The 14,081-nt window shown below is 33.5% G+C and overlaps 1 protein-coding gene across 1 annotated transcript; it reads right to left on the bottom strand.

Annotated features, from left to right (window-relative positions):
• Positions 1-29: 29 nt before the first annotated feature.
• Positions 30-9,403, bottom strand: LOC106180937 (casein kinase I). The gene is made up of 8 exons (XM_013565113.3): positions 9,125-9,403; positions 8,923-9,029; positions 5,125-5,251; positions 3,942-4,040; positions 3,523-3,741; positions 2,229-2,303; positions 1,394-1,631; positions 30-1,056 (listed from the first exon to the last, which is right to left on the bottom strand). The coding sequence occupies exons 1-7, from the start codon at positions 9,251-9,253 to the stop codon at positions 1,413-1,415; spliced, it is 975 nt and encodes a 324-aa protein (XP_013420567.2). The 5' UTR covers positions 9,254-9,403; the 3' UTR covers positions 30-1,056; positions 1,394-1,412.
• Between the last annotated feature and the right edge of the window lie 4,678 nt (positions 9,404-14,081).

Genomic DNA, 14,081 nt, shown 5'->3' with positions numbered 1-14,081 from the left:
CAAAAAAAACGAAAGGAAGTCATTTGAGATACTTGAATAATTCAGCATATGTTATTTCATTTATCTACAGTCAGTACAGCAAATTGAGGGAATACTCCAGTTTCTGGATACAGAATGAAGTGAACACAAAGCAAAAACTTTTTACAGGCCCTTTTCTTGCTTTCTTTAATGCCACATCTGCAAGACACCTGCAACTTACTTTAAAATGTGTCTTTTCTAAACATTTATTGACACGAAAGTGCCTCTTGTACATGAATAAAATCAACAAGAATGATATCACACACTATTAAAATATCATACAACATACATATTTAAATAACAGGTTTGCAATGGACTACGTAACCCTTTTTGAAAGCTTAAATGATTAATGTTACTACTGTTACTCATGTCTGTGTCTGAAGTGTCGATTTTTTACAGTATCTTTTGCACCCAGGTCTTTCTTGTGTTTTTCCAAGGCATTCTTGTCCATTGTAATAAAACTTATTTGTTGATATAAAAGGGACCAATAGATATTTCTGAAAACTACCTGCATCATCTAATCCATTCCCCATCCATGCCAAGTAGCCAAGCCAAGTGTCTCCTGTAGTTTTTCTCCCTAATACATCTTGTTTACCACAGAATACTTCCCACATCTGATACTACAATTATTTCTTAAAAAAGAACCCCATCCCATGCATTATGAAATATACAGAGTACAATGAATGTATACTTTTGTGAAAATATGAAATGATAAATAGAAAAACCTTGGTCTTCAATGTAATATATGCAACAAATGTTACAAGGTCTCATTTTCCACAAAAGAAAAAAAAAAATGTCCTTCAAGTACATGTTACATTGTTCAACGAGTACTAGTAGATCTGCAGAGCACAATGACACCCTGACTCATCTACATAAGTGTTCTTGAAGCTGGTACTGAGATACTGCAAGCCCTATTTGACAGGCATAATTTACAGTGCAGTGCTTGAAACAAATGACAAAAGTTAAGTATTTGTACTGCGTTCCAGATCTCTGGACTTCCCAGTAAGATATCTTGCTATTCTTCTTTCAATGACTCTCCTGAAAAAAAAAAAAAACCACAAGTTAAAACTTTTGTAGGTTTACATCAAAAAAACAAATAATATGCCACAATGGCTGTTAGAAAGCCTTTGGTTATCAAACATTACAGAACTGTATCAAATCACTAATTAATCTCATTCTTAACCAGGTCCCAAAAAGATGCCCTTTTGATCATATTATTTGGAAGATTCATAAAGATATAAATATACATTTCTATACAATTCCTGACTATACACTGTATAATATTTCTTCATAAAAAGATATTACATTCATATTTTTGAAACTTACTTCTAAAGGACAAGCCTTGGAAGAAAGTTCTCAATGTCAAACTACCCACCTTACACCCACTCAAAAAATCATATCTTCTTTCCTGGTGTTGCCATAGCACCAGAACTTGCATTTTGGGATGATGCCTTCTGTTTTAGCATGGTCCAGTCAAAAGTGTAATCATACTGATGGTTCAGTGTTCTGAAGAGAATGCGGAACAACTGACGCAGGTACATGTAGTCTGGAGCTTCCTCAAACCGAAGGCCTCTGCAGTAGTTCAAGTACATAGCAAATTCTGCAGGATATCCCTGAAAATACAAAACATTTTTAAGGAAACATTCGTGAAAGTAACATTGAAGCATTTCTACATGTACATTTTTTACTTTGCTGACAGCTCAATTGACCCCTGACTGTCATCCCTGTTTAATTTTAGCAACAGCAGTCCTTTCTGTTTTGATCAAACCACATGCTTAGCTTGTACTGCAACTGTAATAGCTCTGTCCAGGAGTTTCTTCTTCTTGCAGCCAGAATGTGCCTGGGGGTAAGCCTCTATAAATACAGGGGCTCTGAGCCAATTTGGCCAGTTAAGAGTTAGAAGGTGGAAGTCAGAGCAGTTGTTCAAGGGAGCAAGCAGTTAGCTGTTACTGTTTGGGCTGTCAGTCAGAGGGCAGAGCTCTTGTACATAGTTAAATGTGTTAAGCAGAAATAAAGATTATAAAAAGAACCCCGTTTGTTGGTAGCAACAAACTTAGTTTCAAAAGAAAAAGAACCATACAATATCATTCACTGACGTAAGACAAAATTACATTTCATGAAGATATAATTGTTCGATATAGAATTACTCAATATCTGTTGATACAAATAAATTTGTATATTTATATAACAAGCAGTTGGATTAATTTTACCTTGCAGAGATTTTCAACTGGTGTGGACATTTTCTTTTCGCTGATTTTTTCATACTTCTGTTTTTTAGTTGCAGCCTGAAAAGAAAAAAATTAATTGATTACCTATAGCTTGTTTGAGTAACAATATTCCATTTGACAAAAACTTCCATTTGACAGAGAAATAAAAAAATGCATCATTAGCAACAACTGAAATATTTTTAAAACAAACATGTTGCTTAACCGATTTGACTTTTGATATTAATGAAGGAAACAAGTGTGCATATGCTTGCCAACTGTTTTATTAAAATTATTGAGCATTTCTGTGTTATAAATTCATGTGAAGGGTGTTGATAACTGTAAATTAGCATTCAGGCAATAGCAATACATATTATCAATACACAAATTTTAATATAAATCATTTATATTCTTGCAACCAATTCAAATGAAAACAAAGCTTCATATCAATGATGAAAATTTTTCAAGACAGTAGGAAAGGTTACCCTATTACAGGATGCTTTAAAACTGCAGATAAAAATAACTTAATGTTTTAGGCCTGGGTCAACCACGCCAATAACCTTTAAGTCACATTTCATAGCCTGAAATGTCACTTAAATAACATTATTTTTGCAAAGTGGCCAATAAATGGCATCTAAATTGCTAATTAATTGTCTGAAAAAGCTTTTTAGTAAAAGTGGAAGAGGTCTTATTGAAATGTACCAAATGGATGACAACATCAAATGGATGACTAGTTTTTAAAGTTTTCAGAAATTACTCTTTTCATAGCTTATTCAGAAGGCAATCATTGCACCCGTTCCTGCGTCCACATACACAAGAAAAAGCCTCCATAATGAAACCATAAAGAACTGGACCGAAATAAGAAATAGTTATAATAAAAATTTTTATTCAAAAATACTGAATAATGTAATATTTCAAATGGTTTAAAGAATTAACGTCCTTTCACCACATTACTTTTCTGTATTTGCAGAAAAAAAATGAGGCAAAATCACAAGTACTTGGATGGAATCTGAGGATAATTCTGACAATTAAAATTCCTTCTGTTGCTAGTTCTGTGTGTGTGTGTGTGTGTGAGCATGCTTAATTTACAAGGCTTTCTCATATAATAAACACACAAAAGTTTGTTTTTTTTTTTCAAAAAATAATTTCACTTTGTATTATTCCATTGGAAGTAAGATAAAATTTACAAACAAAATCTGGGTCAATTCCGAATGTATTTCAAAGAGTTTCATGTCATGCAAAGTTAGATGACAATTTTCAGTTACAACTTAACAACTTTATGTTGAACCACAAGCCTTACCTTTAATCCCTGCCAAGGCAAATTAGTCCTGTTAAAATACATGAGAACATAGCCAAGTGACTCCATATCATCTCTTCGACTCTGCTCAATACCTAAGTGAGCATTGATACTCGCATATCGTGCCGTTCCTGTTAGATTTTTGTCTTCCCTGTATGCAATATGATTGCGTGTACGGTTATCCCTGTATTTCTTGGCCAGTCCAAAATCAATTATAAACACCTACAAGAAACCAGAGCACATCAGATATTTTTTTCATCTCTGTTTCAAATTGATCTTAATGCTGCAGTTCTTTACATCACCTTTGCTTTCGTTTTGAGTCAATAAATAACCAATTGATTGCTTCCTTACATCTTCACTTCTTAAAAAAAAGCATCGCACTTTACTACTGACTGTAATGATTGGTTTAGTTGTGTGAATACCTTGTTACAATGCCGTCCAATACCCATAAGAAAGTTATCTGGCTTGATGTCTCTGTGAATAAAGTTTTTATTATGTACATACTCTATCCGGCCTATCATCTGAAAAGATATAAAAAAAGATAAACATTATAGACATATAACACAAAAAAGAAAAATCTTCTCAATAACAAATCATGTAAAAAAATCCCTTTATCCCTAATAATCACATTCCCCATTTTAAAACCTAGAGTTACAATTTACCCAAACTGATTTCAAGTTAAGGTAATGCTCACTTATTTGAAATACACGTTTTCATATCACCACAATGCAGGAGAGTATAAAATCTCCAAGCCAAGTATCAAACCCTTTATGTGTCTTTTTTGGCTCCAGGATATGCATATAATGCATGATATGCATGTTCGACATACATTCTATTCATAATGAACATATATATATATATATTACATTCTCCATTTTGATCTTTTGAATTCACTTCTCCCAAGATTTTGAAGCATAAAAATCACAATTGATTATTTTGATCTATGGATTACTTGTATCTAATTTTTATGAAAAAAAAATGTCTGCAATATAACATCAGTTATTTTCTCACAAAATCATACTAACTAAATCAAATCAATAGGGGCTCAACCCTTTTTTTCTCTTATTTCAAATGATTTTCTCTCATTTTAAATGGTTTTAAACACATTTAGGCTTCTATCAAAACAACCCAGTCCAGACTAGACAGCTGCTGTGCATCTATCTTAAAAATAAAATGACAATATTTCAAGGGTGAATGTATCCCCCCTACCCTTCATTTATGTGAGGGTAAAAACTGGTTTCAAGTTTTAAATGATCAGTTGAAGTGGTTACTGTAATTGCCTGGCAAGCAGGCAGGTGTTGGGTGGAATTAATAAGTAAAACTGCTTTTAGGATTTTTTTATCACCCCAATGTAAATGGGTCAAGTCAAGATTACAAAATGCAGAAAACCGGGTAATTAGCATATGTTGAAATAATAGCAACGTTGTCAGATTTTGTCTTCACAATGAAGCCACACAGACATAATTTATCCAATGGCTTCCTCTATCTATAAGATATAGTGTTTGTCTATTGGGATTTAAGGCATATGTGCTTAAAGCAGGTAATAAACCTGATATGACTTCCTTTCTAAAATTGCCCAAGCTCATTCAGCTCCTTTACACCTACCTGATCAGCAAGCATCAGCACTGTTTTCATAGTGAAGCGCCTGGAGCAGAAATTGAATAAGTCTTCCAAGCTTGGACCTAACAAGTCCATCACTAGACAGTTGTAGTCTTTCTCTTGTCCATAAAATCTGAAACAAAAAAATATTTGCTTTTATAAGTGACACACGTGCCAGTAAGGAAGGTACACTACTCAAAAATGTACTTCTCAACACCATTTTACAGAGTGGACAGGGAAATGAAGCATAAATAAATATAATTATTCCCCTACTTGTGTTTGTGCAGAAATGCATGGAGAAAAGAGTAAACTTTTTCATGCATGCTTAAAAATAACCCCTATGCTGGTTTTTGATCCCCTTGCCGTGGGGAGTAACTGGCTGTGTAGATTAAACCTAGCATTTAGTTGCAAAGAATTTGTTTTATATGTATGTACTTAACTATTTAAATAAATGTACTGTTAAGTTATTTTTTGTGTAAAAGTGTAGTTACATGTTTATGTCCATGATTGTACCTTGGGTGTAACACTGAGTGGTTATCTATATCAGACATGCTGAAACTGTCGGTCTGATTGGTCATGACTGGCAAAATTTGTCTGGACCGGTAAAAAATTGGACTTAGTCGGTCCACAGGACCGACAAGAGTTTTAAGAGACACCATTTTGAATTTACAGTCATCATTCGACATACTTCACTAAAAAAAATTATATAAAGCCCAAAGCGTTTTTCCCTTCCATTTCAAACCGACCACATTCATAAACAAAGCTACCTAATCTTAGTATCCGTCTCAAAAAAAAAAAAAAAGGTGATTTTCGGTCTGGCAAAAATCTATTTGGTTCGTCAAATTTTTCATTACTGCAGTCCAAATGTCCGGCCATTCTGAAAAGTTTTCAGCATGTCTGCTATATAAAGAAATCTGAATCTATATTGTAGCTAAAAAAAGTTTCACATGACTTTTTTAATGTCATATTTATATAACGACTATACAGATATATATACATATATATATATATATATACACACAGATGGACAGATAATCATCCCCTTTCCATAAACAATCCGTGAATTTTATATGCATATATACTGTATACATTTCATTTTATTTATAATTATTTATTTTTTTCTAATCATGAACCTTTACTATTTCATTCATTCACAGATGCAGGTGGCAGGGGTAGTAACCTGCAAATGGGCAAAACACTATTCTCTCTTATAGGCAGGGCAAGAGCATCAATTCCAAGAGAGGCATAAGTAAACTTAGGGACCATTCCCTGTCCCTATTGTACCAACTATGGATCGATCTATCTCTGAGGGGATTCTCGCTAAATTGCAATCAACTTAAACGGCTTAGATGTCTGTCAAGCCTACTTAAGCTTCTAATTAATTATCGTTTAGCAGCTTCAGTATGCGTGCAGTATCTTAGCCGCTTAAGCTAAAAGAAATTTAGTGAGGAACTCCTTGAAGATGGATCAATCCTGTTAGATCAATTTTGGTATGGGAACCCAGTGTTACATGATAATTTAACTTAGTTCTAAATCAACCCACAACAGCAGTAGCTGGACGAACATACAAGATAATATATATATCAATTGAGCTTTTCAGAACACTAACCTCAAGTAATAATCCACCAATCAATCAGCTGCGTACACTTTCTAATATTGTATTGCTTCCATTTTGCCATAAAAACAGGGAAATCAATACAGAGCTGTATATTGTTTGAACAGTGTCCTGATTACCATTAAGGTATTGATAAAATATATTTACTAAAATATGTGTACAACTGCCCAAAATGGAAAAAGAGAGGGCAAATTTTTACAATAATGTGCTAATTTTAAATCTGTATTAAAAAAAAAATATTGCACACAAGTAATGCATGTATGCAATTAATTTGCCAACAATCCAATCCACTACTCCATGTTTATAACAAACAAGTGTGAAGTGGTAAGTGGGCTGTCGTATAAAGAATCAAAATAAAGATTTACATTAAGCAACTTAGTCAACATGGGCTTCAGTTTATATGAATTCATCCTTAATATTACCTCTTGGTCAAACATGTCAAACCTTTGGCAAATAATACTGCAGATTGAAAAGATAGCTCAAGTGTAACCCAGATTTTTATGCTGATTTGCTCTGCTGAACAATAAAAAACATCTACTAGTATTGAAGCACTGAAACTCTCACTAAACATGCCTTAACACATACTTACAAAACATTATAACTCTCTTAGTATGTGGTTCATCATTTTGATAAACTTATACTTTGTTAAATTCTTTTCAAGCATGCTCTCTAACGCTCTTGTGATAACTGCCATCCCTAAAGGATCAGAGATGAATTTTTAATTACTGGTTTAACGCTAAAACCAACACATCAGTAGCACTTAAAATTTACAGGCTGGTAGATACCAACTGACTTTAACTTGAACTTCCACTTTACTGTAGTAATTACCAGTGAGATAATGTTCCCACCCTTTTTTTCTTCTGCATGCAATATATTAGACTACCATGTCATTTTTGTGCAGATAAGCAAATGTAAGTTTACCTGCTGATTATTTAATCTAGCACAATCTATTATCAGAAAAGTGATGCATATTTTCAAAACTATGTTTCTTTCCAGAAAGAGGCATTGACATTATATTGCTACAGAAAACCATCTATGAATGATTGTAATGATAATAAACAAAAGAAAATGATATATTCACCCTGCATTGGAATTTCCAACTTCAGGCATATAAGTTAAGCATTTCATCTATTCCCTATCTTATTCTTCATTTATAGGCAAACTTTCATAGAAAAGTGTTTATCAATTTATAAAATTTACAAATTAAGAATGTATCATCATTATCATTATCATGTCATCCCACCACCATCTGATACATATCCAAACTGCCTGCTGCTGACTTGGAAAATTCCCATGAGTCTTGGTATTGCACATTAGATGTATAGAGAAGCCAAGTTTAATAGGGCTGCATTATATAGCTATCTAAAGTAAATGTTCATATGTTCTGAATTACTTTTCACCAAACAGATAACTTCACACATTTCACATAAGTCTGTAAACATTTTTCTAATATTTAAAACACACACTCAATGCTTTTAATGTCATATTTTTTCCTGATTATGATAACTATATGACAAGTCAAGATAAAGAAATCAAAATTATTCAGTTCAGCATCCACCAATTATAACTGGTCGCAAAAGTATATTCCATTCAATCATTGCAACCCTATTTAATACCCCCTAGAAACAGCATTTGACTGAAAAGGAAGCTAGTACTTGTGCCAGTAACATAACAAAAAAGCTCTTACTAGTAGTAGGCCAATCCCACCATATGCACCTATTTATTTTTTCTTAACAGTTATAGCTCTAAAGTACAAAGACAACTACTTAGTGGTTTTTCTGTAGTGCAATGACTCATATCAGCTTTTACCTGAGTAACAATTATGCCCATATTGTTTTACTTCCTGTATGGATGAGACAACTTACTGCATTGTTTCACAATCCAACCCCAATCAACACCACTGTACATTATTATGTTATTTAAAATGATATCAAGAGTGAGATCAAGAAATGAAATAGTATACAGACCAAACCTGACTCGCTTTGCAGTATCTGTAGACTAAAACTTACCCGAGATCACAATATGAATAATAACACTAACAGACAACCAGCAGGATGCACTAGTAAAATGTTATATGTATACTGTAAAATACTGATAACTATTGTTTTACCAGAAGCATAATGTAATAGGGAATAATTATATATCAAGCAAGTCTACACAGATGGACCTGTATTTGTTATTTGACTTACCTTATGTGTGGGATTCCAACTCCACCTTGAAGTATTTTGTACAGTTTGCTTTCATACAAAAGCTGGGGATGCCTGGCTTTCGTGGACTCTAATTTAACTGCCACTTCCTGAAATATAAGATTCACATCGATATTACACTGTACACACTTTACAGGGATTAAATAAAGAAATGTACAGAAAATGTAGAAAACAAAGAGCATACCTCTCCATTTAGAGTATTAATCCCCAAGTAGATATCCCCAAATGAACCACTGCCTATTTTTCGTACTAATTTGTACTTTCCGCCAACTATGAATTCAGCCTTTTTTGGACCTTCACACGAACCAGCCATTGTTTCTTCCGAATTTCAGATCAAAATATACAACCTCGAAGTATCTGTTAACCTGTAAAATGCCCCCGAATTAGTCCAATCCACTTTTGTTGGGAGACATTTTCTCTCTCTTGGTGACGTCTTTCATCCAACAAAACGCAAAGGATGCTGGGAAGGTAACCAGTCGCCCAGGGTAACCTGCACAATGAACCGCTTTGTCCATTTTAAACTGAATGAAAGAAAGGGCACCGGACGGAGTGTTTATATGTTATCAAATGATTGAATAGGTTTATTGATTTGAATTGAATTGTGTTTATAATCTAGGTCTGGGCTCACTGCTTTTATATTTAACTCACTGCGTATAATTTTGAAACAAGCAACTGCGATTGCTATGGACACAAAGTGTTTTTGTTTCGTCTATTTGAGTTACTTTTCAAAGTTAAATAGGTATTTTTAGTCTATTTAAAGGACAAAGAACTTTTTGGTGAAACTGAATTCACTGAACAATGCATATATATTATTTTTATTTGTTAAAGATCGTGACATATATACAGTACATGCACTATATATGGTGCTATACCTTTTTTAAATATTTATTTGTATATAAGATATATCCATCTAACACGTACAGAACCTTATTAAAAAAAAAAAAGAGTATAAAATAACAATAAAACAGGTCCGTGACAGCTGTGTGAGTGTGTTCAAAAGGCAACATATTTTAATTAGTACTTACAATGTAATTCAGTAAATTTTGAGAAATTATAACTGGAAATTAGCAAGTTGAGATCAATAAAGGTTAAACACAATGTATATATTGTGTTGATGATTGGTGCAGTTCCCAATCTTTAAATTGACTCCACCCTGATCTATAAATACTAGAAGTGTGCTGTGGTACGGCCGTTGGGTGGGCTCGTTTGTTGGCCAGAGTTGCATCACAGGAAATTTTCAAATGTGTTAGCTGTGTAAATAATATGTCGCACCTAGTGCACTAAGGAATTCAATAGACCTGCTAGCGTATACCAAAAATGAACCAGTTAGCATGCTAATAGTAAAACCACCTAAACTAACGTGATAAATATCTGGCAATCAATTTCTCTAAACAAGTCAGCAAAACTATCAAATGAACAGACAATAAACAGAAAATAAATGATGCACAATATAGTTTTTTTAAATGTTGATGCCATATTACATAATTATGCTAAACAGCAAAATTAATACCAAATGTTAGTAATGCACAACATGTAACATGGATATAAGCAATGTGTTACTAGCATGGGGCTTCAGGCCCACAAGAGTTTGTAGTCACACATGGGAAATGATAAAACAAAATATGCATAAATTCTGGTAGGCCAATTCAACTAACCATATTGAAGTTACAATTAAAATAATTAAGTAAAGTTTTTCTTTCATGGCAATTGTGGTACGTAGCAGTGCACAAAAAGTTTTTTTTTGTGCGTGTCAATTTGATGCAAATTTTACATGTAGGCCTAGATACTGATTATGGGTGTATAATCACCACCAATTTTTAATTAATATATGAACTATACATAAAATATGTAACTTCCATACAGCTTCATGGCGATGAGTATTCAAATTTCATCATTGAAAATGCCAATATGAGCAAGGATGAGTGCAGATAACCATTGGCAAAGTGCCCATCATCAAAATTTTTTAATAATTTGCTATTATAAAGTTTATGCACATATTTGTTGTGTGAAAAAATATTATTTGGTTTGAGGCATTGTAACTTAGTATTTTTAATGAGTTATATGTGGGGGGAGGGGTATCCAGATTTACCTGTTGTATGCAGTCTAATCAATCAGAGCAACTTGTTTCAGCATAAATATTACATTAATGATTTTTTTCTAATGAAACTTGTCTTGTGGTGTAAAAAAAGAGTTATATGTGGTGTGGCACAAGTAAATGGGAAAGGAATTTTTTTTTTTAATCCTAGAGAAAAGAGGGAGGGGTGTTGTATTATGATATTTTCTCACAGAAGCTATCACTGATTTCACTTTACTGTATAAAAGTTTTGTAACTAAGAAAACTTGTTTCAGCGTATATTAATTTTATATAACTTTTATCACAGACTAGCATTTGTTGGTCTAAATAATTGTATTGATAACCAATGCACATTTTGTACAAGGCTCTAAGAAATAGTAAAAAATGCTAAAACCAAAAGGCTGTTACAGTAACAACAAGAAATCATGTGTAAATTAAAGCACTCTAAACAGTTATTTGGAATGTTTCCATTAACCATAAAATGAACAAGGTATAAATTGTACCAAAATAATGATAAGGTAAAAGTAAAAACTGAATGAAAATATAGTAAACATAATAACAGTTATGGCCAATAATCTGTATGACAATGAAATTAAATCTCCTAAAAAATACTTAATATATGATTATGTATGTGATAAAGACCTTGCATAGAATGTAATGCAAGAGTTATTTTATACAAAATATACAAAGATGAGAATAAAAAATGTATAAGAAACAATAGATAATTAATCAGATGTGCTGTCCAAAACACTTTCTGTCTCGCTATAATACTGTCACCACTTGATGTTGGTAAATGTGAGGCATCCAAACAACCTTTTCCACAACATAATTTTCAATTGCATCCCTGCCTCATGGCAAACCCTATATACTACAGAACAAGTAATATGTGCACAACTTCCAACTGTCTTGGAACCTGCTTTACATTGACAGTACCAGCCGCTGATGGGTCTAGTTTTGCTATGGGAGGTCTGAATCCATAACGTGTACTGGTGGCTAGATGTGTGCCTTAATTAACTATTTTGGCTCTGGTTAAATCAGGTGCATCCTTGCATACACTGATTTCAAACTGCCCATCTAGCAGATGCTCATCAGTATACTGGCTAGCTTGCTTTATCTGGTAAATGTCTGGTAATTAATTATAGGCTGGTGGTCTCTTGTTTGGACTATTTACCATGTCAATAGGTTTTCACTGATCTCCTTGACAACAAAAGCCATTCATAGCATTTTGGAAAAAAAAAAAACATATATCTTTTCAACCTTGAATAATAAGCTTGTCTGAGGAAGGGGCTCATATAAAAAATGAACATATTTTATCCTCAAGTCATTGTGAGATTATTCTTTCAATCAGCACTACATGTAAGAATAAAGCAATCAAAATATTAATCACAAACAATGATTGGCCACTTATTGGCTTTCTTTTTTACACATGCACCTTCTGTACCCAATTACAAAATTTCACAGTTGTCACCTTACTATTACTAAAGATATATGTAGCATTTACTTCAGAACCCCCCTAAAACACACATTTTCATGAATATTTGACAAGGTCATTTTGACATTAATTTTTTATATTTCAAATTAAAAAAAAAAAAAAATTTAAGTGGATCATAAAGGTGTAAGACCCCAACTTTAATTTGGCATCAATTTTTTTCCGTTTATTCACAATTTATTTTTCATGTACAAAGGTGGGCACTTTTACCCTCTTATTTGCACTCATCCTTCACTAAAAAAATAACAATAATAAACCCTGCATATCTGTATAAACACACCTACATATAATCATTAAAGCCACAAATCCCAGCATGAAATAATTACTATATGAAATACATTGCTGATATCAAGGGCTTTCAGTATTTGATGATAAGTACAACTGATGATGATAACTACAACTGACCAAATTCACCTACTGGTCAATTTAAAAATCCGAAATACCTTTAATTTTTCCCTATAAAAATCACCAAAAAAAAAAAAAAAAAAAAAAAAAACTTTCTGATTTATGCAAAATAGGTTGAAAATCAACCTACCACACCTTTCAATCATAAAAAAATGTATAAACACACCTACGTCTCATTACTAATGCCCCAAATTTTAGCTTTACACCTTTTCAAAAAGCATTGCTAAGCACAGGGGCTGTATGGAGACAGCTACGGGAGGTGGCCAGAGGTTTATTTATTTATTTTTATGTTGAATAAAAAAAATCACTCAAAATCACCAAAAATCGACCCGTCTCAGATATTTCCAAAAAGTGACGAAAATCAATCTACCACACCTGTCATTCATAGAAAATGTGGAAACGCGCCCGGGTCACTTCATCAAGGCCCCCAATTCTAGCTTTAAAGATTGCAAAAAACCCCACCTGAGAACAGAATCTCAGAGGTGGGGGGGAGACAGAGTTTTTGCTCTATTTCTTCCTTAATGTTGACACAACCTCTCTTCCAGCACTTTATTCTTACTACAAATAACCAAACACACCTACCTGTCACTATAATGAAGGAAAAAAAAATTTCATCCCTACAAAATTGAAGTAATCTCACAATGCCGGCACTGATGAAAATCACTCAAAATCACCAAGAATCGACCCGTCTCAGATTTTTCCAAAAAATGAAAATCAATCTACCACACCTGTCATTCATAAAAAATGTGGAAACGTGCCCGGGTCACTTCATCAAGGCCCCCAATTCTAGCTTCAAAGATTGCCAAAAAGCACACCTGAGAACAGAATCTGAGAGGAGGGGGGAGACAGAGTTTTTGGTCTATTTCTTCCTTAATGTTGACATAACCACTCTTCCAGCACTTTATTCTTACAACAAATGACCAAACACACCTACCTGAAACTTCTCCTGTCATTCATAGAAAACATGGAAACGCGCCCGGGTCACTCCATCAAGGCCCCCAATTCTAGCTTTAAAGATTGCCAAAAAGCACACCTGAGAACAGAATCTGAGAGGGGGGGGGGGGGGGAAACAGAGTTTTTGCTCTATTTCTTCCTTAATGTTGACACAACCACTCTTCCAGCACTTTATTCTTACTACAAATAACCAAACACACCTACCTGTCACTATAAGGA

The sequence above is a fragment of the Lingula anatina genome, chromosome 1, assembly GCF_051362555.1.
Source record: "Lingula anatina isolate TDL-2025a chromosome 1, LinAna3.0, whole genome shotgun sequence".
In the NCBI taxonomy this organism is placed as follows: Eukaryota; Metazoa; Brachiopoda; class Lingulata; order Lingulida; family Lingulidae; genus Lingula; species Lingula anatina.
Note: the sequence above shows the minus strand (reverse complement) of the source record. Positions and strands in the feature narration are given on the sequence as shown.

Bases quoted from the DNA above. Each gene is read 5' to 3' on its own strand.
- LOC106180937 (XM_013565113.3), bottom strand. From the start codon at position 9,253: ATGGCTGGTTCGTGTGAAGGTCCAAAAAAGGCTGAATTCATAGTTGGC. The intron at 4,041-5,124 runs GTAGGTGTAAAG...ATATCTTTTCAG, and splicing joins TGCTGATGCTTGCTGATCAG to ATGATAGGCCGGATAGAGTA. The intron at 1,632-2,228 runs GTAAAATTAATC...TTGTATTTTCAG, and splicing joins CAGTTGAAAATCTCTGCAAG to GGATATCCTGCAGAATTTGC.